General features: G+C 48.8%; 1 protein-coding gene across 1 annotated transcript in view; it reads right to left on the reverse strand.

The window, feature by feature from the left end:
• The window catches only part of ADCY1 (adenylate cyclase 1), a 252,600-nt gene that overhangs the window by 168,816 nt on the left and 62,755 nt on the right, over positions 1-21,029 (reverse strand). Inside the window, exon 2 of the mRNA XM_023544192.2 lies at positions 18,573-18,722. Within this exon, the coding sequence (XP_023399960.2) occupies positions 18,573-18,722 (150 nt within the window). The remainder of the gene's footprint in view (positions 1-18,572; positions 18,723-21,029) is intronic.

The raw sequence follows: 21,029 nt of genomic DNA on the forward strand, positions 1-21,029 counted from the left end.
CCCCACTCAAAACTAGCAGCTTTTTGAGTCACTTGATAAATAGGCTGAAGTAGCACACCCAAATGAAGGATATGTTGCCTCCAAAATCCAAAAAGACCCACCAGGCATTGTGCCTCCTCTTCAGTTGTAGGAGGGGCCATATGCAATAACTTATCTTACTTGTATTACATTAGAAGAATATTTTGACATGCCCCACACCAGTGGACCCCCAGAACTTTTCACTGAGGTGGAAGATGCCTGAATTTTTGTTCGGTTTCTTTCCCACCCCCTAGCACACAAATGGGAGCACTAGTGGCACAGTCGTTAAGAGTTCAGCTGCTAACCAAAAGGATGGTAGTTCAAATCCACTATGAGTTAGAATCAACTCAGTAGCAATGGGTTTGGTTTTTGGTAGTGCACAAATGTTTTACCAATAAGTCCAGAGTCATTGATGTGTCTTCCTTACTAGATCCAATCAGCATAATGTCATCAATGTGATGGCTAGTGTGACATCTTGTGGGGCTGGAGAGTTGATATACTTCTGATGGTGAAGGTTTACTGATGGCCTTGCCAGCTGAAGGAAACTGTATTTGGTGTTCCTTCAAAACCAGAATCAGGAAAAAGGTTATTAGCCAGATCAATAGCCTCATACCCAGTGCCAGGAGATGTAATAATTTGCTCATGCAATGAAACCACATCTGGAACAGCAGCTGCCACTGAAGTTACCATCTGGTTAAGTTTACGATAATCCACTGTCCTTCCCAAGGTCTATCTGCTCTTTGCACTGGCCAAATAAACGAGTTGAATGTGGATGTAGTGAGAATCACTACTCCTGCATCCTTCAAGCCCTTGATGGTGGCAGTAATCTCTGCAATCCCTCCAGCACTTCAGTCTTGCTTTGGTTTACTATTTTCCTAGGTAAGGGCACTTCTAATGGCTTTAATGTGGTTTTTCCTTACACAGTAGCCCTTACTCCACTTGCCAGAAATCCAATGTGGGGGGTTCTGCGGTCGCTGAGTATATATAATCCAATTATGCATCCTCGAAAAGAAGAAATCACTACAGGATGGGTTCAGGGACCCTGTGGACCCACTGTGAGATGAACCTTACCTAAGATTCTATTAATAACCTGACCTCCAATGCCCCCACTCTGAATGGAGAGCCACAGTGACATTTTAGGTCTCCTTCAATTAGAGTCAGTTCAGTGCCAGTGTCCAGTAATCCCTGAAAATTCTGATTATTTCCTTTTCCTCAGTAAATAGTCACTCTAGTAAAGGGCTACAGATTTCTTTGGGGAAGGCTAGAAGAAACATCGATAATATAAATCTTTGGCAGTGTAGTGAGGTCCTTCCTCAAAAAGACACGGGCTGCCCTTCAGTCAAGGGGCTGTGGATATGTAAACTGGCTCTAGTCTGTGAATTGACTGAGGGGCCATGACTCTCAATTTTGACAATTCGAGTTAGACCACCGTTTACTCGACCGAGAATTCTTCCACTAATAAATCAAGCATATATTTAGTAGATTTCCCATTGATTTCACTCCTAGGGACACCATGACTAAGTAGCCAATGCCATAAGTCCATACAAGTCAGACTATTCTTGGACTCTGCTGTTCATTACAGTAACCATACCCACCTTGTCTTTATCGACTGAGTGCTGCCATTTGGCTCCTACCACCATGGGGTCCAACCAGCCCTGTTGTAGTTAGGTGTCTTAATTCAGCTAGGGCAGTTCCTACTGTCAAATGTGATTACATAAAATAGAAATTACAACAGTCTTCAAAGACGCTGGGGCTCCCATCACAAATTTTTTCTTCACTGTTGTGAAAAGAGTCGTGTCCTCTGGGCACTCCATGTGTGGATCTGTGTGTCTCACCTGATAGATCCACTCTAACATGCCAATTTTCCTAAGCCTTTGGATACATTCTTCTATAGGATACCAAGGCAGGTCTTCAACTTCATTTAGTATAGGCCACCAAATAATCCATGTTTCAGCGAACCAACCAAATAAGTTATTAGGTGCTTTCCTAACCTCTCGAGCTGAAACACTGAATGAAGAATCTGTGCTTAGTGGGCCCGTATCAATAAACTCAGACCGATTCAACATTATGTTCCTCACACCATTATCGTACACCCTTAAGAGCCATTCCCACACATATTCCCCAGGTTTCTGTTTACACATATTATAAAACTCAAACAGTTCCTTTGGAGTGTAGCTTGCCTCCTCCTGGATCACCCTCTGTACTTCATGTTTTGGGGAACACTGGAACTTAAGTCTAGTTATAGGTGTAGAAGCAAAAATGGGTGGTGGGGATGTGTTCTAAAAACATTCAGTAATGTCTTGTAACGCATCTGCCTCAGGCGATGGCCCAGGCAATGACTCTGATGCCACCCCCAGCAATATCTCAGACATAGGATTTTCAGACACAGCTGGGTTAAGCTCATCAGATGGGGGTGAAGGGGCTAATGGTTTTTTGGGGGAGGGTAGTTTAGCAGACAAAGCTGGAGTAATCTTTTCAGATGGGAGTGAGAAGGTTGGTTCTGTTGGACGGAGTGAGTCAATAGAATTTAGAGGCTCAGCTCCTGATTATCTGCCCATATGTCCTCATCTCAAGTGTCAGGATCCCATTTTTTCCCAGTCAGTGCCCTCGCTTTAATTTCAGACACCATTTAAGGTTGAGAATTCAACTGGCTCTCTAATTTAGCTACTCTTACAATAAGTCTCTGGGTTTGTTTTTTGGCAGTATCAGCTCTGTTACTACAAGAAATAAGGCTTTCTTTCAAGGCGCAAGTGGCTATTTTGAGGTCGTTTATGTGGCACTTGAGTTGTGACTATAAAGCTCTAAACTCAACTTTTTTTAATCACTTTGTCTAGCAAAAGCAGACCAACCAACAAGCTTCCTTATACTACTCATTCTGACGAAACTGTGGAAAAGTATCAAACATGCGATCACCCAGAGCCTCACTGCTCACCAATACTTCATCCACTGGTAGTGACATTTGCATATTTCTATTGCCGCTTCACACCATGGATTAGCAATGCCCTCTTTACTACTGGAAGCAGAGTCATCAACATCTTTTAAGACTAACCAGACTTGGTAACCAATTTAGAAAACGCATCCTTATAATTCTGTTTCTCTAGAACTACTCTTGGTACCAAATGTCCTAGGCTGGGTTCTCTAGAGAAGCAAAACCAGTGAAGTGTATATACATAGAGAGAGTGAAATGCAGAGGGAGGGAGAGGCAGAGAGAGAAAGATTTATCTCAAGGAAATGGCTCACGCAGTTGTAAAGGCTGGCAAGTCCCAAGTCCACAGGTCATCCGTCAGGCTGGAGGCTTCTCCTGACTCATGTACCTGCAAGGGCTGACGAACCCAAGATCAGCAGGTCAGACGCCAGGCTGCTGGCTCACAGGATGCTGAGGCTGACATATCCAAGATCGACAGGTATGATCATTAAGGTTGTGTGTCAACTTGGCTAGGCCACGATTCTCAGTGGTTTGCAGTTATGATGTACTTTGGCAATCATATAATGATGTAATCACCTCCACGATGAGATCCAATATAAGGTGATCACTTCCATGATGGGATCCTTCTGTAAGTAGCTGATCAGTTGAAAGTGAGTATCCTTGGGGGTGTGGCCTGCATCCAATATAGACGGACTTTCTGGCAAGGCTCACGGGCTTTTGCTTACTCTGAATCCTGTAGCCTGCTCCTGTTCATCTGACCTCCAGCTCTTGGCTTACCTGGCAGTCCGCAGCCTGAGAGCCAGAGGCTTGCTCTCTGACCGCCAATCTTGTGTTCACCAGCCCCTGAAGGTATGTGAGTCAAAAGAAGCCTCCAGCCTGATGCCTAACGCTCCAACTTGGGACTTGCCGGCCTCTACAACTGCATGAGCTATTTCCTTGATATAAATCTCTCTCTCTTCCTCTCCCTCGCTATATATATACGCATATACACACATATATAGACTCTTCACTGGCTTTGGTTCTCTAGAAAACCCAGCCTAAGATAGCAGGTAAGGTGGCAGACAGACAAATCCCAAGATCAGCAGGCAATACAGCAGGTCATTGGCTTGAATTCCAAGAATTGGAGGTCAGATGACAATGAGCAAAATACAGGATCCAGAGCAAGCAAAAGCCATCAAGCTTCACCAGAACATCCATACATATTGGATGCAAGCCACACCCCCAAGGAAACTCCCCTTATACCAGAATGGTTGATCACATCAGATCATATCATGGAAGTGATTATATTACAAAATGGAGGACAGCTATATCATTATATAACCACCAAACTACATCATTATGTTAACTGCCAAACTATATCATTACATCACTGCCAAACCATTGAGAATCATGGCCCAGCCAAGCTGACACACAATTTACTTATCACTGTAGGTTAAAAAGTATGCAAGGAAATAATGGATGAAAACTTCCCAAATCTGGCAAAAGACATAAACCTATACATTCAAGAAACTGTGAGAATCCCCAAGAAGATAAATTCAAAGAAATAAGCTGCAAGACACATTATACTCAAACTAAAGACAAAAAACAAACCTTGAAAGCAGGGAGAGAGCAATGACACCTTAAATGAAACTGAATGACAGCAGATTTCTCATCGGACACCATGAAGTCCAAGAGGAGGTGGCATACATTTCTCAAGTGCTAAAAGAAAACAACTGTCAATTCAGAGCCCTTCAGGAACAAAATGGAAATCAAAACATTCTCAGAGGAAGGGAACCTAAGAGAATGTGATGTCAGCAGACTGCTCTAAAAGAATCGCTAAAGGAAGTTATCTAAACAAAAAGGAAATAATAATAGAAGGAATCTTGGAACATCAGGAAGGAAGAAAAAACAATGGAAAAAGCAAAAACATGCATAAATACAATAGGTTTTCCTTTCCTCCTTGAGTTGTTTAAATTATGTGTGATGGTTGAGCAAAAATTATAACACTGTCTGATGTGGTTCTGAACGTATGTAGAAGAAATATTTAAGACAATTTTATTATAAATAAGGTGGAGTTAATGGACATAAAAGGGGCAAGTTTTCCATACTTCAACCAGCAAAACTTTGACAACAAGATATATTAAGATATAGATAGACAGACATAGATCTATAAAGATCTAGATCTACGTGTGTGTGTACGTACAGAGAGAAAAAAAAACTAGAGCAACCATTAAAAATTTATACAGGGATACACTCAAGACCATTATAAATAAATCAAAATTAAATTGTAAAAAAAAAATACGTTCGAGCACACAGGAACGCAGGAAAGAGATAAAAATAGAGAAAACAGAAAACAAAAAATAAAATGGCAAACTTAAGCCCTAAAATAACAATAATTTACATAAAATATAAATGTTCTAACTACACCAATGAAAGATATTGACAGAGCAGATTAAAAATACATGACCCAATGATATGATGTCTACAAGAAACTCACTAAAAATACAATTAAAGACAGCTCATGCAAACATTAACCAAAAGGAAGGTGGAATAGCTATATTATTATCAGAAAAGTATACTTCTAAAGAAAAAATTACCAGAGACAGAGAGGGAAGTTACATAATGACAAAAGAATCAATCTACCAAGAAGACATACAATCAACAGAGCAGCAAAATACGTTTGCAAAAACTGACGGAACTGAAAGGAAAAACAGACAAACCTATAATTATTGCTGGATACTTAAACATAAATGGGGTGGGGTTGCCAATTAGATGGAATAGGAGAATGGGGCCACCAAAGCTGAGGGAGCTAAGCTGCTGTCCCAGTGGGCCTGAAAGGTGAGGCTGATGCCTATGAAGGGCCTCCACCCAGAACCCATAGAGTATGGCCAACACCCAGATGGTCCTGGAGAGCAGACGATTGTTTTCAAGCCTTGAGAGCTAATGAAATTTGCTCTGCTGGGCTTTGGACTTGCTTGGTGCCCGTGAATCCAACCTTCCCTCCAATTTCTCCTATTTGTAACAGAAATGTCTACTCTGTTTGTTCCACCATTATACTTTGGAAACAGATCATTTATATTCTAGGTTTCACAGGTGCACTGATGGAGAGGAATTTTACCCCAGGATGGAATATGTCCAAAGTCTCACCATCCATACTTGATTTAGATAATTTAGAAGGTGAGATTTTGGACCTGGAGTTGATCTGAGACTTTTGGAATAATACGATCGGGGGAATGTGTTTTGTATGTGGGAAAGACATGAATTTGGGGAAATTAAAGGTTGGAATGTTATAGATTGAACTGTGTCCCAAAAAGGCGTTTGTTATAAATCTAACTTCTGTACCTGTGGATGTAATCCCATTTGAGAATAGGGTTTTCTTTGTTATGTCAAAGAAGGCATATCAGTATAGGGTTGTCTTAAACCAATCACTTTTGAGACACAAAAGGAGCAGATAAGGCACAGAAGTAAGCACAAATGGGGAAAGACTGACCCACCTGGAGAGCACCAAGGAATTGAAAAGTTAGAAGAAACAAGCATTTTCACCCAGAGCCGACAGAGAGAGCTTTCCCCTAGCACTGGTCCCTGAATTCAGACTTCTAGCCTCCTAAACTGTGAGAAAATTAATTTCTGTATGTTAAAGCCCACTTGCAGTATTTCTGTTACGGCAACACTAAGAAACTGAGAGAGAATGTAAAGTAGTGCAGCCACTTTGAAAAACAGTATAGTATGGCAGTTTCTCAAAATGCTAAAGTTACAAAAGATCAATCAATACACAGACAGCTTGTCTTAGTTATCCAGTACTGCTATAACAGAAATACCACAGGAGGATGGCTTTAACAAAGAGAAATTTATTTCTTCACAGTAAAGTAGGCTAAAAGTCCAAATTCTGGGCATCAGCTCCAGGGGATGGCTTTTTCATCAATCCTCCCCCATACTAGGAGCTTCTCCACACAGGGACCCGGAGTCCAAAGGATGCGCTTTGCTCCCAGTACTGCATTCTTGGTGATATGAGGTCCCCTGTCACCCCTCTAGCTTCTCTCTTTTATATCGGAAGAGATTGCCTCAAGACACAATCTAATCTTGTAGATCGAGTCCTGCCTCACTGACACATCTGCCATCCATCTTCCCTCAATAACATCATAGAGGTAAGACTTACAACATACAGGAAACTCACACAATACCAGGAATCATGGCCCAGCCAAACTGATACACACGTTTTGCGGGGGACATAATTCAATCCATGACACAGCTGCCTTGGAGTCAACTCTGACTCATCGTGACCTATGTACAACACAACAAAATGTTGCCAGGTCCTGCATCATCCTCACAATTGCCTGCATGTTTGAGTCTGTTGCTGGGGCTACGGTGTCAGTCCATCTCACTGAGTCTCCTTTGCCCTCACTGGCCCTCTACATCACCACGCATGATGTCCTCCTCCAACGATTGATCCCTCTTGATGGCCCATCCAAAGCAAGTGAGTCAGACAATATTCTGTTGTGATCCATAGGGTTTTCACTGGCTGATTTTCACAGGTAGACCTCAGGCTTTTCTTCCTAGTCTGTCTTAGTCTGGAAGCTTCACTGAAACCTGTCTACCTGGTGACCCTCCTGGTATTCGAAATACCAGTGGCACAGCTTCCAGCATCACAGCAACATGCAAGTCATCACAGTACGATGAACTGACGGATCGATGGTGGAAAGTTACCATGTGACCCAACAATTCCCCCGCAAAGTATATACCCAAGAAAAATGAAACTTATGTCCACGTAGAAACTTGTACATAATTGTTCACGGAAGCATTATTCCTAATACCCAAAGAGTTGAAAGAACCCAGATATTTATCAGCATATATACAAAATATGATATGTACATACAGTAGAATAGCATTCAGGCATAAAAAGAAATTAAGTACTGATAAATGATACAACATGGATGAACCTTGAAAACATTTTGCTGAGTGAAAGAAGTCGGTCACAAAAGAACACATATTTCCACTTACATGAAATGTCTACAATAGACAAATCCAGAGACAGAAAGTAGATTACTCGGAACTTAGGGCTGGATGGGGGCAGGGGGAAGGAAAACAGGAAGTGGAATATGAATGAGTGCTAGTGGGTACAAGATTTCTTTCGCGGGTGATAAAAATATTCTAAAATTAGGTTATTGTGAGGGTTACACAAATCTGTAAGTATACAAAAAAACCATGGAATTGAACTTCACACTGAACTTTATAGTGTATAAACTACATATCAACAAAGCTGTTTTTAAAAACTGAAAAATGACCAACAATTGTAGTGGTTTGGGAAGGGTGCAGTGGATGGGCCTGATGTCTAAAAACCTATCCTCAATCACTTCAAGGGAAGCTGTCTTTTCTCTTGACACATCTCCTCGCACAAGAACTCAAAATTGCTCCATTTACCTTGTTATAATGGCAAATTTAGTACCTGCTTTATAAATAGCTGTCTGTTATTTTTGGAGTTACGATTTAATAATAGCATTTGGGAACAGGCATGGTACTTGCACACTGGCAGGCTCAGCCTCTACCCAGAGGAAAGGAAGCTGGAATCAGGGGGACAGGGCCTGCCAGCCCGGGCTTCCCAGCCAGAACGCAGAGGGTAGCAGGGAGGGGGCCTCCTATGAGCGAAGCGGGGCAACCTGTTGGCGACTCTCATCACCCTCCCTATACCCTCCAGCTTGTGACAGGTGCAGACCTCAGGGTTAGAGCCCAATGGGGAACTATGAATACCCCAAGACCCCATGGGGTCTTCACCCAGGAGGGCCTGCCCTTCCAACCACCACCCCAGACCCTTGCCAAGCTGAAGGAAGGCAGAGCTCCACTTGCTTATCTGCCTGGCCTTTCCTGAAAACAACACCTATAACCCCCACTTGCTGCCTAGAATGCTACCTACCGCTGTCCACCTGCCAGTGTCTACTTGTAAAACTCCTACACATGCTCCAAAGGCCCAGCCAGATATTTCTTCCTCTGGCATCTTTTGCTGACACAATCTCCACTCTTCCACACAGAACATCCCAGAGGGCTAGGCTGACTGCTCTCACGTCTCACATCCATTAAGGGGACGTTTTGCTGCGCGAAGGCTGGGGCCAGGTTTTGTCTGCCCGAACGTCTCTGAGAACGAACGGCAGGGGCCTGGCATTTGGGTTTCCTGGACCTATGCGCTAAAATTTCCCATATGAATTCTACAACCACTTAAGATTTTAGGACTTACTTGTAAACAGGAAAGTCCAACTAGCATTGTGAGAACACCTTAGCTTAAGCTTTCTATTCATTAAATTTCCATTAAGTAGAAAAGAACACTCGGGAATTATTCCAATGCCCTGTCTAGAGTGGAAGTGCGGGAGGGCTGAGGACAGGTGCTTCTTCTGTAGATTTCTGGGCAGAGCAGAGCTCTTTTAGAAGTGAAAGGGAGCACTCCTGACAAGATGTCAGACACTGAAAGGCATCAGCTGTCAGGCCCAGAAGTCTCTATTGAAATAGAAAAGAATCACTTCATGAGATAAATTTAACAGCAGTGCTGATGTGTGATGGCATCAGCCTTTCCACATCAGTGTTTAAATGTGACCTGTCATCAGCCTCTCCTCTGATTTGGCACACAAGCGTGTCTGCACCCCACACTCCTGTCCTCAGGAATGGACACCGCAATCCTCCTCTGGAGCTGGTGAAACTGAGGCCCCGAGATGTCAAGTCACCTGCTCACAGTGAGAGAGTCAGTAAGGGTGGAGCAGGAGCCTGCCTCTGGCTGCACACAGCCCCAGGGAAAGGGGAGGAACAGCAGGGACAGGAATGCCTCCCGTGGGCCCACGCCTGCATCTTCACCGCCAACCTGCAGAGCCAGGAGGTATCACCTATCCTGTACAAGGCCATTCTCAGAACCAGGGCCACACTCAGCACCCAGGCACCAGACACAGAACATCACTGTGTGCCCTCGATGGCTTAACTGTGACTCAGCCATTATGCTTGGCCAACTTTGTTTCTGTAGTTAAAATCATGCACTTGACTTTTATCGGACTAAGGCTGTGTGTGCTCTCCACAGCAATTGATTTGCAGTTCTCAATTGATATGAAAAATAAAACAGACACAAGGGTCTGGAGAAGTGAAGAAGGAAAGTTAGAAGGAAAGCTAGGCAGGGCTGGGGTGAGGCTGGAACGCTAGACAAACGACTCCATGAAAGCTGCCATGCCTGACCTCCTGCAGACTCGGGTCTGCTCCCCAGCATCCTACTAGGTGGGATCTCATCTGTCTGTGTCTGTTTAGTCACAGGAAACTACCTGCCTGTGGTAGAGACGACCACCTGCCTAACCAACACCCATTCTCATTTTCTCTTTCAAAGTAGCAGAACCTGGATTTTTGGCTGAGCATAAGGCAGCCCGCCAAATGATGACATCTCTCAGCCTCTGTTATGTATTAAATTGTGTCCCCCAAGAAGATACGTTAAAGTCCTAACCCCTGTACCTGTGAATGTGATGCTGCTTGGAAATAGGGATTTTCTTTTATTACGTTAATGGGTCACAATGGATATCCTGGGTTTATATGGGGTCACTATGAGTTGGAATTGACTTGACAGCAACAGGTTTTTTTTATTCCAAGAGATAGAGCCCTGGTGACGAAGTGGGTAGGAGCTCAGCTGCTAACCAAAAGGTTGGCAGTTCGAATCTACCAGCCACTCCTTGGAAACCCTGTGGGGCAGTTTTACTCTGTCCTATAGGGTCGCTATGAGGAGGAATTGACTCGACAGCAATGGACTTGGTTCCATTTTATATCAAGAGACACACACCCAGGGAAGACAGAGGTCACGTGACAACAAAGATGGGTTTATCTACAAGCCCAGGTACACCAAAGATTGCCAGTAGCCACTAGAAGCTGAAACAAAGGACCCTGCCTAGAGCCAGTGCCTTGAATTCAGGCTTCTAGCCTTCTGAACTGTGAGAAAATAAATTGCTATTCTTTAAAACCACCCCTTGTGCTATTTGTGTTACGGCACCACTAGCAAACTAAGACAACTAGCCATATATAAAATCCAATTTTATTTTGATATAACTGCAACAAACCAACATATAATTGATTTTAGAAAGATACCATTTACAATGGCACTATGAATAACAAATACTAGGAATGAATTTAAGGACAATTATGTAAGATAAAAAAATATATATACTAGGAATGAATTTAAGGACAATTATGTAAGATAGTTACACAGAAAACTAGGAAGCACTACTGAGATGCACTAGCAGAGACCTGAGTGAGTGCAGAGCTGACATGTCCATGATTTGGAGAACCGGGTATATAAAGGCATCTCTACTCCCCAAAATGATCTACCAATTCAGTGTAATTTCACCTAAAACCCCAAATGCAAGAGTGAGTGTTGACCTTGTAAAATGGTTTTCAAAATTTATCTGGAAACATGAACAGCCAAGAATAGTCAAAATACTCCTTAAGAAGAAAAAAACAAAGTGGGAGGGCTTGCTCTATGGAACATGAATCAATTGAGACAGGGCAGTGTTGGGACAAGGAGAGACAGTAGACTTGGAACAGAGTCAGAAACACACCTGCTCAAGCACAAACCCCCAGTTTATGGCAGGGCAGCCCACATGACTCTGGGGCAGAGAGTTTCTCTATAGCGGTTGCTATGCTGTGACAACTGTACATGCCGTGACACTGGAAAAGTGAGTCTTGACTCCAACCTCACACCATCGATAAAAATCAACTCAAGGTGTACTTAGCACTAAATGTGAAAAGCAAAGCAAGGTTATAGTGATTTCATAGAATGAGTTTTCTATTTCATGGGATATCTGATTGGAATAACGTCTTCCTTTGAAGTTTTGTATAACTCACCCATAAAACTATCTGGGTCTTTTGCTCACCTTCCATGGAGGAAGCCTGGGTTCGATTCCTGGCCAATGTACCTCATGTATGGCCACCACCTGTCTGTTAGCGGAGGCTTGCATGTTGCTATGACGCTTAACAGGTTTCAGTGGAGCTCCCAATCTAAGACAGTCTAGGAAGAAACGCCTGGTGATCTACTTCAGAAAAATCAGCCAGTGGAAACCCTGTGGATCACAATTGTCCAATCCACCACCAATCACAGTATGGCATAGGACCAGGCAGCATTTTGTTCTGTTGTGCACAGGGGCTCCATGAGTCAAGGGCTACCTCGACAGCAGCTAATAATAACAAATACAAGGCTTTAAATTACTAACTCAATATCTTTAAAGGGGTATAGGAGCTTTCAGGCTTTCTTCTTCTTCTTGAATCAGCATTAGTAACACATTCTTCTGGGAATTTGACCATTTTGTCCAAGTTTCCAGATATATTGGCATAAAATCATTCTTGGTATCTTTCTGTTATCTCTTTTTAATCACTGCTTTATCTGTAGTCACACTCTTTTGCATCCCTAACAGTCGTCCTTGTGTCTGTTCCCTTTTTTCTTAATCAATCTGTCCAAGACTTTTATATTTCAAAGAACCAGCTTTTGATATTTTTGTTCTGAAACTGAAAAAGCCCTTTTAAAAAGGAACTTTCACAACTCTTCGGAATATTTTAACTCAGTTATCTAACAACCTAAAACCTCCGTGACAAACTTTTTATGACTGAGAGAACTAAGATCTAAAGGGAAAAAATGGGCCATAATTGCACTAGGCCTGGGCCTGGCCTCAGGCAATCCCAGCTCTGCCACTTTCTACTTTATTGCTAGCTTTATTATCTTCCCCAAGTTAATTTCTCTGAGTCCTAGTTCTAGGAATTATGAAGCAAAATAAAGTTGACTTATGTTTGTAATAACGATGCAGAAGTCTGATATTAACTTTAAAGAAATCTAACAACTCAGATAAGAAAAACACCTTTGTATTTTGTGTTTTTTTATCTCCTGCCAAGATCCCTCAGGCAAAGACAACAGGTAGTGGGTGAGCAAGTTGAGGGCTGTTCTCTGTTCTGTGTGTGTTTGCTTTGTTGGGGTGAGGGATTACTTTAGCAAATCCAACTTCCTCCCAAGAGAATCAGTCTTAGTGATACTGACAACTTAGATAACTTTTTCAAAGAACAATAGAGAATAATCTAGGAATATAAAAGCAATTGCTGTAGAGTTGATTCCAACTCATGACAACTCATGTGAGTCAGAGTAGAACTGTGCTCCATAGGGTTTTCGATGGCTGATTATTTGAAGTAGATAGCCAGGCCTTTTTCTTCCCAAGCACCTCCAGGTAAACTTGAACCACCAATCTTTTTATGTTAACAGCCAAGCATGTTAATCATCTGCACTAACCAAAAATTCCTTCTGGAAGCATAGTAAGTGGCAAAATGAAACAGATACCCTCTCTCCCCATTCACAGCCCACCTACCACTGACTAATCCCTGTCTTCCAGTCCCTCTCTGTTCTATGGGCCGCACTGAGAATGTAGAGCAAAAGGCAAGGGGTTATTCTAATATTTCCACTTATAAAGTTAGTAGGAAAGCTTTGCTCTCTGCAAAAGGTCTAGAGAGAGGCTCTGCTGGCTGTGTCGGCACAGAAGAGGGAGGGCAATAAAATTTCTAAAGATTTTGTGTGCTGGAGTGTTTCTGTTTTCTTTTACAACCACCACAGGATAACCAAAGAGTGTTTAGTATTAAACAATATAGGAGAAGAGAGTGTAGGCTCCTAATAGGTGCGGCAATTTTCACCTACTTCTCAGGATACAGCAAAAATCAACAACAGTAGGCATAAAATGCCCAGGATGCTTCCTGCCCGTGGGGCCGGGGTGAGGCGTAAATGCTCCTATCATCATTTTTACTTGAAGATGGCCTGAGATGCCAGGTGCAGATGAAAATGAAGCCCTCCATCCCCCCTTTGTCAAGAAGTAATCTAACAACTTGGGAGAGAAAAGTTTTGACACCAGGGAAGGCAAGCCCTGAGACTGTGTAAACTGCCACCTACGCAGTGCCCAACCTGACTCGGGAGCATCTGGGATGACAGCTGTGTATTTTCCTCAATTCCCCCTGCTGGTCCCTGTCCTGGTACCAGGACCAGGCAGTAGCAGGGGTCTCCATAGTGGAAGTTTCCATTTCGGAAGAGTGGTTCCCCTCCTCAGCTCTACCAACCGTGGCTGGTGAGTCGCAGACAAAACCCACAGGGCTGTCTTGCCAGGTATGTCCCTTGGGGAAGAAACTGTCTGCTTCTCAAGTGGAACACTTTGAACTGAACCACAGTTCTCTACCTGCTTCAAGAAACCTCTGACGACGGCACCTCTGGGCAAGACAGCTGTGCCTGTGGAAACAAAAAACTACCTGCCAAACTTCTAAACGGCCTCTCCCTCTGCTCTTACCTGCCTGCAGTGCCTCACCGCACTGACCTAAAGCTATGTCTGACGACACTTCCTTCCAGAGGCGCCACCACTTACACAACTCAGTTCAAACACCTCAGTGGTGCAGAGCCATTTCTGAGCAAAGCATCTAGGAATCAGCCCTGCTTCCTTCTCACCATGGGGTCTGCATCTCCTCTCACCTGAGGCCATAGCAAATTAATTCACTTCCCCCAATCCACCAGGTCCATTCCTGGTCAGCATCTCTGCTCAGGCTCTTCCCCACCGGCTGGACCTCCTTCCAAGGCCCCACTCCCCAGCCCCACTGGCCTCCATCTTGCATCCCCACTGCCTCCTGCTGATGCCAATGCGGCAAACCAGCCCTATCCTAGTGGTTTCTGCTCTGCAGATCTCCCTTGCATCCATCTGGCATCTCCACTGCAGAATCAAGGTGCGTCCACCCGGCACCGCCTCCTCAGAAGCGGGGCACATCCACCCTGCGCCGCCTCCTCAGAACAGAGGCGCGTCCACCCTGCACCATCCCCTGAGAACGGGAGCGCGTCCACCCGGCACCGCCTCCTGAGAACAGGGGCACGTCCAACCGGCACCACCTCCTGAGAACAGGGCCACGTCCACCCTGCACCACCTCCTCAACGGGGGCGCGTCCACCCGGCACCGCCTCCTCAACAGGGGCACGTCCACCCGGCAATGCCTCCTCAACGGGGGCGCGTCCACCCGGCACCGCCTCCTGAGAACAGGGGCGTGTCCACCCGGCACCGCCTCCTCAACAGGACGTGTCCACCCTGCACCGCCTCAACTGAGGCGAGTCCACCCGGCAACGCCTCAATGGGGCGCGTTCACCCGGCACCGCCTCCTGAGAACAGGGGCGCGTCCACCCTGCACCACCTCCTCAACGGGGGCGTGTCCACCCGGCACCGCCTCCTCAGAAGCGGGGCACATCCACCCTGCACCGCCTCCTCAGAACAGAGGCGCGTCCACCCTGCACCACCTCCTGAGAACGGGAGCGCGTCCACCCGGCACTGCCTCCTGAGAACAGGGGCGCGTCCACCCTGCACCGCCTCCTTAACGGGGGCGTGTCCACCCGGCACCACGTCCTCAACAGGGCAGCGTCCACCCTGCACCGCCTCAACGGGGGCGTGTCCACCCGGCACCACCTCCTGAGAATGGGAGGGCGTCCACCGGGCACCGCCTCCTCAACGGGGCGCGTCCACCCGGCACCACCTCCTCAACGGGGGCGTGTTCACCCGGCACCACCTCCTCAACGGGGGCGTGTTCACCCGGCACCGCCTCCTCAACGGGGGGCGCGTCCACCCGGCACCGCCTCCTCAACCGGGGCGTGTTCACCCGGCACCGCCTCCTCAACGGGGGCGCGTCCACCTGGCACCGCCTCCTCAACGGGGGCGTGTCCACCCGTCAACGCCTCCTAAGAACAGGGGTCCACCCTTTACCACCTCCTGAAAACGGGAGCGCGTCCACCCGGCACCGCCTCCTGAGAACAGGGGTGCGTCCACCCTTCACTGTCTCCTCAACGGGGGCGCGTCCACTCAGCACCGACTCCTAAGAAAAGGGGCACGTCCACCCGTTAACACCTCTTGAGAACAGGGGCGCGTCCACCCATTACCACCTCCTGAGAATGGGAGCGCGTCCACCCGGCACCGCCTCCTCAACGGGGGCGTGTCCACCCAGCACCGCCTCCTGAACACAGGGGCGCGTCCACCCGGCACCGCCTCCACGGGGGCGTGTCCACCCGGCACCGCCTCCTGAGCATAGGGTCGCGTCCACCCGTTACCACCTCCTGAGAACGGGAGCGCGTCCACCCTGCACCGTCTCCTGAGAACCGGGGCGCGTCCACCCTGCACCGCCTCCTGAGAACCGGGGCGCGTCCACCCGGCACCGCCTCCTGAGAACCGCAGCGCGTCCACCCGGCACCGCCTCCTGAGAACCGGGGCGCGTCCACCCGGCACCGCCTCAACGGGGGCGTGTCCACCCGGCACCGCCTCCTCAACGGGGGCGTGTCCACCGGCACCGCCTCCTGAGAACAGAGGCACGTCCACCCGGCACCGCCTCAACGGGGACGTGTCCACCCGGCACCACCTCCTGAGAACAGGGGCGCCTCCACCCTGCAACACCTCCTCAACGGGGCTGTGTCCACCCGGCACCGCCTCCTGAGAACAGGGTCGCGTCCACCCGTTACCACCTCCTGAGAACGGGAGCGCGCCTACCCGGCACTGCCTCCTGAGAACAGGGGCACCTCCACCCTGCACCGCCTCCTCAACGGGGCTGTGTCCACCCGGCACCGCCTCCTGAGAAGAGAGGCACGTCCACCCTGCACCGCCTCCTGAGAACCGGGGCGCGTCCACCCTGCACCGCCTCCTCAACGGGGGCGCGTCCACCCAGCACCGACTCCTAAGAAAAAGGGCACGTCCACCCGTTAACACCTCCTGAGAACAGGGGCGCGTCCATCGATTACCACCTCCTGAGAACGGGAGCGCGTCCACCCGGCACCGCCTCCTGAGAACAGGCGCGCGTCCACCTGCACCGCCTCCTCAACCGAAGCGCATCCACCCATTACCACCTCCTGAGAACCGGGCCGCGTCCACCCAACACCGCCTCCTGAGAACAGGGGTGCATCCACCCAGCACCACCTCCTGAGAACAGGGGTGTGTCCACCCAGCACCGCCTCCTGACAAGAGAGGCACGTCCACCCGTTAACACCTCCTGAGAACAGGGGCGCGCCCACCAAGAGCGCGTCCACCCGGCACCGCCTCCTGCGACCAGGGGTGCGTCCACCCTGTACCGCCTCCTGAGAACAGGGGTGTGTCCACCCGGCACCACCTCCTCAACGGGAGCGCGTCCCCCCGGCACCGCCTCCTGAGAAGAGGGGCGTGTCCACCCATTACCACCTCCTTAGAACGGGACCGCGTCCGCCCGGCACCGCCTCCTGGGAACAAGGGTGCGTTCACCCATTACCACTTCCTGAGAATGGCGGATGCGTCCACCCAGCACCGCCTCCTGAGAACAGGGCCGCATCCACCCGGCACCGCCTCCTCAGAACGCGGGTGCGTTCACCAGGCACCGCCTGAGAACGGCGGCGTGTCCAGCCGGCACCGCCTCCTGAGAAACAGGGCTCACCCACCAGAGCATCGCCTCCTCAGAACTAGGGTGCGCCCATCCATGTCAACCCGGCACCCCCACCTCAGAATTGGAGAGCATCCACCCTGCACCCCTCCTCAGAACCAGGGCGTGTTCACCTGGAACCCCATCCTCAGAACAGGGGCGAGTCCACCTAGCACCACCTCCTCAGAACCCAAGTCCACCCACGTCAACCTGGCACCTCCTTCTGAGAACTGGAGAGCATCCACCCAGCACCCCTTCCTCAGAACTGGATTGCATCCACCCACATCAGCCTGGCAGCCCCTCCTCAGAACGGAGGAGGGTATGTTTATACTGCTAGCAAGAGGCAAAGACAGACGTTGAAGCCATTTTCGTTCAAACCCAGCCTCCCCACCTTGCTTGTGCTCTCTGCACTTGGGACGTGGACAGTGCTCCCTCAGCAGGCCATGACCAGGAGGCTCATGCAAGGTGCTAGGGACAGTGTGGCTCATGGCCAGTGCTGTGACCATCACCAGCACTGCTGCCAAGGCACCCTGCCCAGTCACACGGGAAGTGCTGTGGATGCGAACATACACTGGAATTTGCCAAGTGCCAGACCAGGGCCAGGGCTGCTGGAGGAATAAAACCTTCATCTGTAAGGGTCCCTCAAGCCAGCAGTCAGGGCCCTGCCCGCATCAGGAAATGGCCTTGTCCTCCTCACACCACAGGAAGACCGCTCACCCACATGCCCACCTCAGAGCCCAGGAAACAATCACCATCATTCAGCCACTGAGGAACAGGTGGCCCCTCACAGGGGCAGCAAACCTCAGGACATTGTGACTCTCACACTCCTCTTCAGACTCATTTGATTCAGATAAAACCTCACGGGCCTTACCACAGCTCCCCACATGCCTCCATGTGACACAAGAGCTGTAGCCCCATTTCACCAGTGAGTAAACTGAGGCTCAGTGAGGACAAATGACTTGCCCATGGAGGCCTGGGTGGGCAGTCTCTCCACAGTGGGTGCACTACCCCTCTGCTGCCCCAGTTCTGCAGCTCACTGAGGGCACACGCGGCCCACAGCCTGCCAAGAGGAGGGACTAGCCAGGGAAAGGCAAAGTGGGCCAGCTGGGCCCTGAAGCCACTGAGCACACCTAGGCAGACAGGGACCTCCACTCAGTGCCTCTACATTCCCACAAAACAGCCCATCACCGAGCAGTGGGTCAGTCACAGCCCAGAGAACTGACCTGCTTCTCATTCTCATCTTCCAGCCTCAGCCTGTCCTCGATGCAGTTGCGGGCCTGCAGGAAAGCCTTCCTCTGGGAGCGCTCGGTCAGGATCCGCACGAAGGCCCCATACATGTTCACACTGACGAAGAGCAGGGCGTTGGCTCCAAGCTGGAGAGAGAGAAGATGCAAACACAGTGTGAATGCAGATGGCTGGCATGAAGAACAGCATAGGGCTGTCTGGGAGTCCCAGTTTAGGATGCACAGTATACACTCTTAGCTCCACACAACCCACCCATGGAGTAAACTATGGCCGTCTGTTACCTCAGGACACAGTGGCTGGATCTGAGCACCAAACCTGCATTCCACTGCCCACGGCCCTGACACTGGACCCCATGGGGGCCTCCCTCCTCCTGTCCAGACCGGCCATACAAACAAGAACATGCAACAGAACTAGAGAGTATATAACTCTAGAACATACTACAAATGTAAAGAGAACTGTTTCCACCAACACTCAGTGGAGTGCTTTGGAAAGATTCAACGGAGGTGAGTTACAAACAAAAAGATGAAGATTTGGGTGTGGACCCAAAAACCCACTGCTGTCGAGTCTCCACTCAGAACACCTAAAAAGAAACTTAAAGTCTAGAAGGTCTCTGCTTTGTCTTTAAGTTTTCCTTCCCCTCTCAAGAAAAAGAAACTAGAAATGGGTTTGGCTAAGGAAGCTCTCGAGGACCTCTCCCCAGTGGACCTGGACTCCGAGGCTTGGGGCTGCTGCAAAGGCTCCACTGGGACAGAACATGGCATGGTTCAAGTTACAATAAGAGACTTCAGGCACACAGCGCTCATCCTGATTCCCTGCTTTAACTGGCTTTACCTCAACCCCACCACAGCCCCACAGAGCTTGGAATGTGCAACTTGACAGAAAACCCCACCACACCCAGAGGATCACTTGCTGGGTCACCTGCGCATCAGGGCAGAGCTGGGATAAGGATCCAGGCACCAGCTGCTGGGCTCTTATCCCAGCCTCTCCCCCAGTGCCTGGCTGGCTCCCCATGTGACCGCCTCCTCTGGTCTCCCAGGTCCTAGTTGGATCCCAAGGCCAGAGCTAAGAAGACGCCTCCACAAGCCTCGGCAGAACTGCCACGCACCCCGCAGACGCACTGACACACAACCAGCACAGCCATGATAGCCATGAGGATGCCTGCCTCCTTAAGGGGCTGTGGTTTTAAAAGCATTTTATAAAACAATCGCCCTTCAATCAGCTGCAGGACTGGAGAGGTCACACATCTGATGAAGCCCAGGCATTTCTACAGCCTCCCAGGTAGCAGGAACCTGCGGGTTCCAAACACCACTACTCCTCCCTGGAGAACTGGAAATATCCCCAAACGTGGCTGTGCACCACACAGAGAGACTGAGGAGACAGAGTAAAACATGGAAATGCGATAAGTAAAGGAAGAAAAGCAGGAAGAAATCTGCAGCCCACTGCCCGAAAGCCTTGTGATAGCACGGGAGGTGGACAGGTGGAGGTGGCCATGAGGGGACCCAGGGGAACCCGCAGTGCCTGGGCCCCCCACGGTTGGGCCGGGGCAAGTGGGAGTGTGGCAACAGGCAACCAGGAGAGTGACAGGCTCAAAAAGAGGGGAGCAGATTTGGGCACCCAGATGAAGACTTCTGTCTACCAAGACTGCCGTGGGTGGGTGGAGGAGTCTGGATCTTGAGTCAACGCAAGAGCTATTCTCAGGGGGTGAAAGCGGAGGCAGGCAAGGCACACCTCCATCTGCTGGCCCCATGGACAGCTATGGGACCTCCACCATGTCCATGTAGCACTCCACGCCTGCGCTCTGCATGGCCAAGGTGGAGGTGATGCACCTTTGAGATTCCCCTCCTTCCCTCCAGTGATGGTCCTGGAAGCCCCCTCAGTGCTAGCATCTACCCGAAACTCAGGGCCCAGAATGGAGCTCAGTGCTGAAGCAGGCTGGCAGGCATGAGACACAGCTGGGGTCTGCAGTCGCATGGGGTGTCCCATTTGCCCAAGCATGCTCAGCCCTTTCACAGTCCCACACAGCAGCCCTCCCGCCTCTCTGGATCACAGCACTGAGGCCTGAGGACATCTCTGCCCGCTTCTCACCAGGGCAGAGCCAACATGGCATGTCATATGCCCGGAGACCAGCACTGGGTCCCAGAGATCAGGGGGCTGGTTTCTAGACTCTGACCAACCAGCTGCCTCTAAGAATAATTTCAGACCAATCTGCTTATTACAGAGTTTGTCTGGTGGGATGCAGAAGACTGGCATGTATGAAATGAGAAGCTGCAGTCTTGTAGAGTTAATCTTGAAATATATACTGAGCTCGGTTAAAATGCCCATGGGCACAGTAGGGGGTGCATTTGAAAAGAATCAAATAATAGTCATTACTGAGGACACACTTCTCCTCCCAGCAAACAGCCCAATCCTGCACTTCTAACACACCGAGCTGACTG

The sequence above is a fragment of the Loxodonta africana genome, chromosome 8, assembly GCF_030014295.1.
Source record: "Loxodonta africana isolate mLoxAfr1 chromosome 8, mLoxAfr1.hap2, whole genome shotgun sequence".
In the NCBI taxonomy this organism is placed as follows: Eukaryota; Metazoa; Chordata; class Mammalia; order Proboscidea; family Elephantidae; genus Loxodonta; species Loxodonta africana.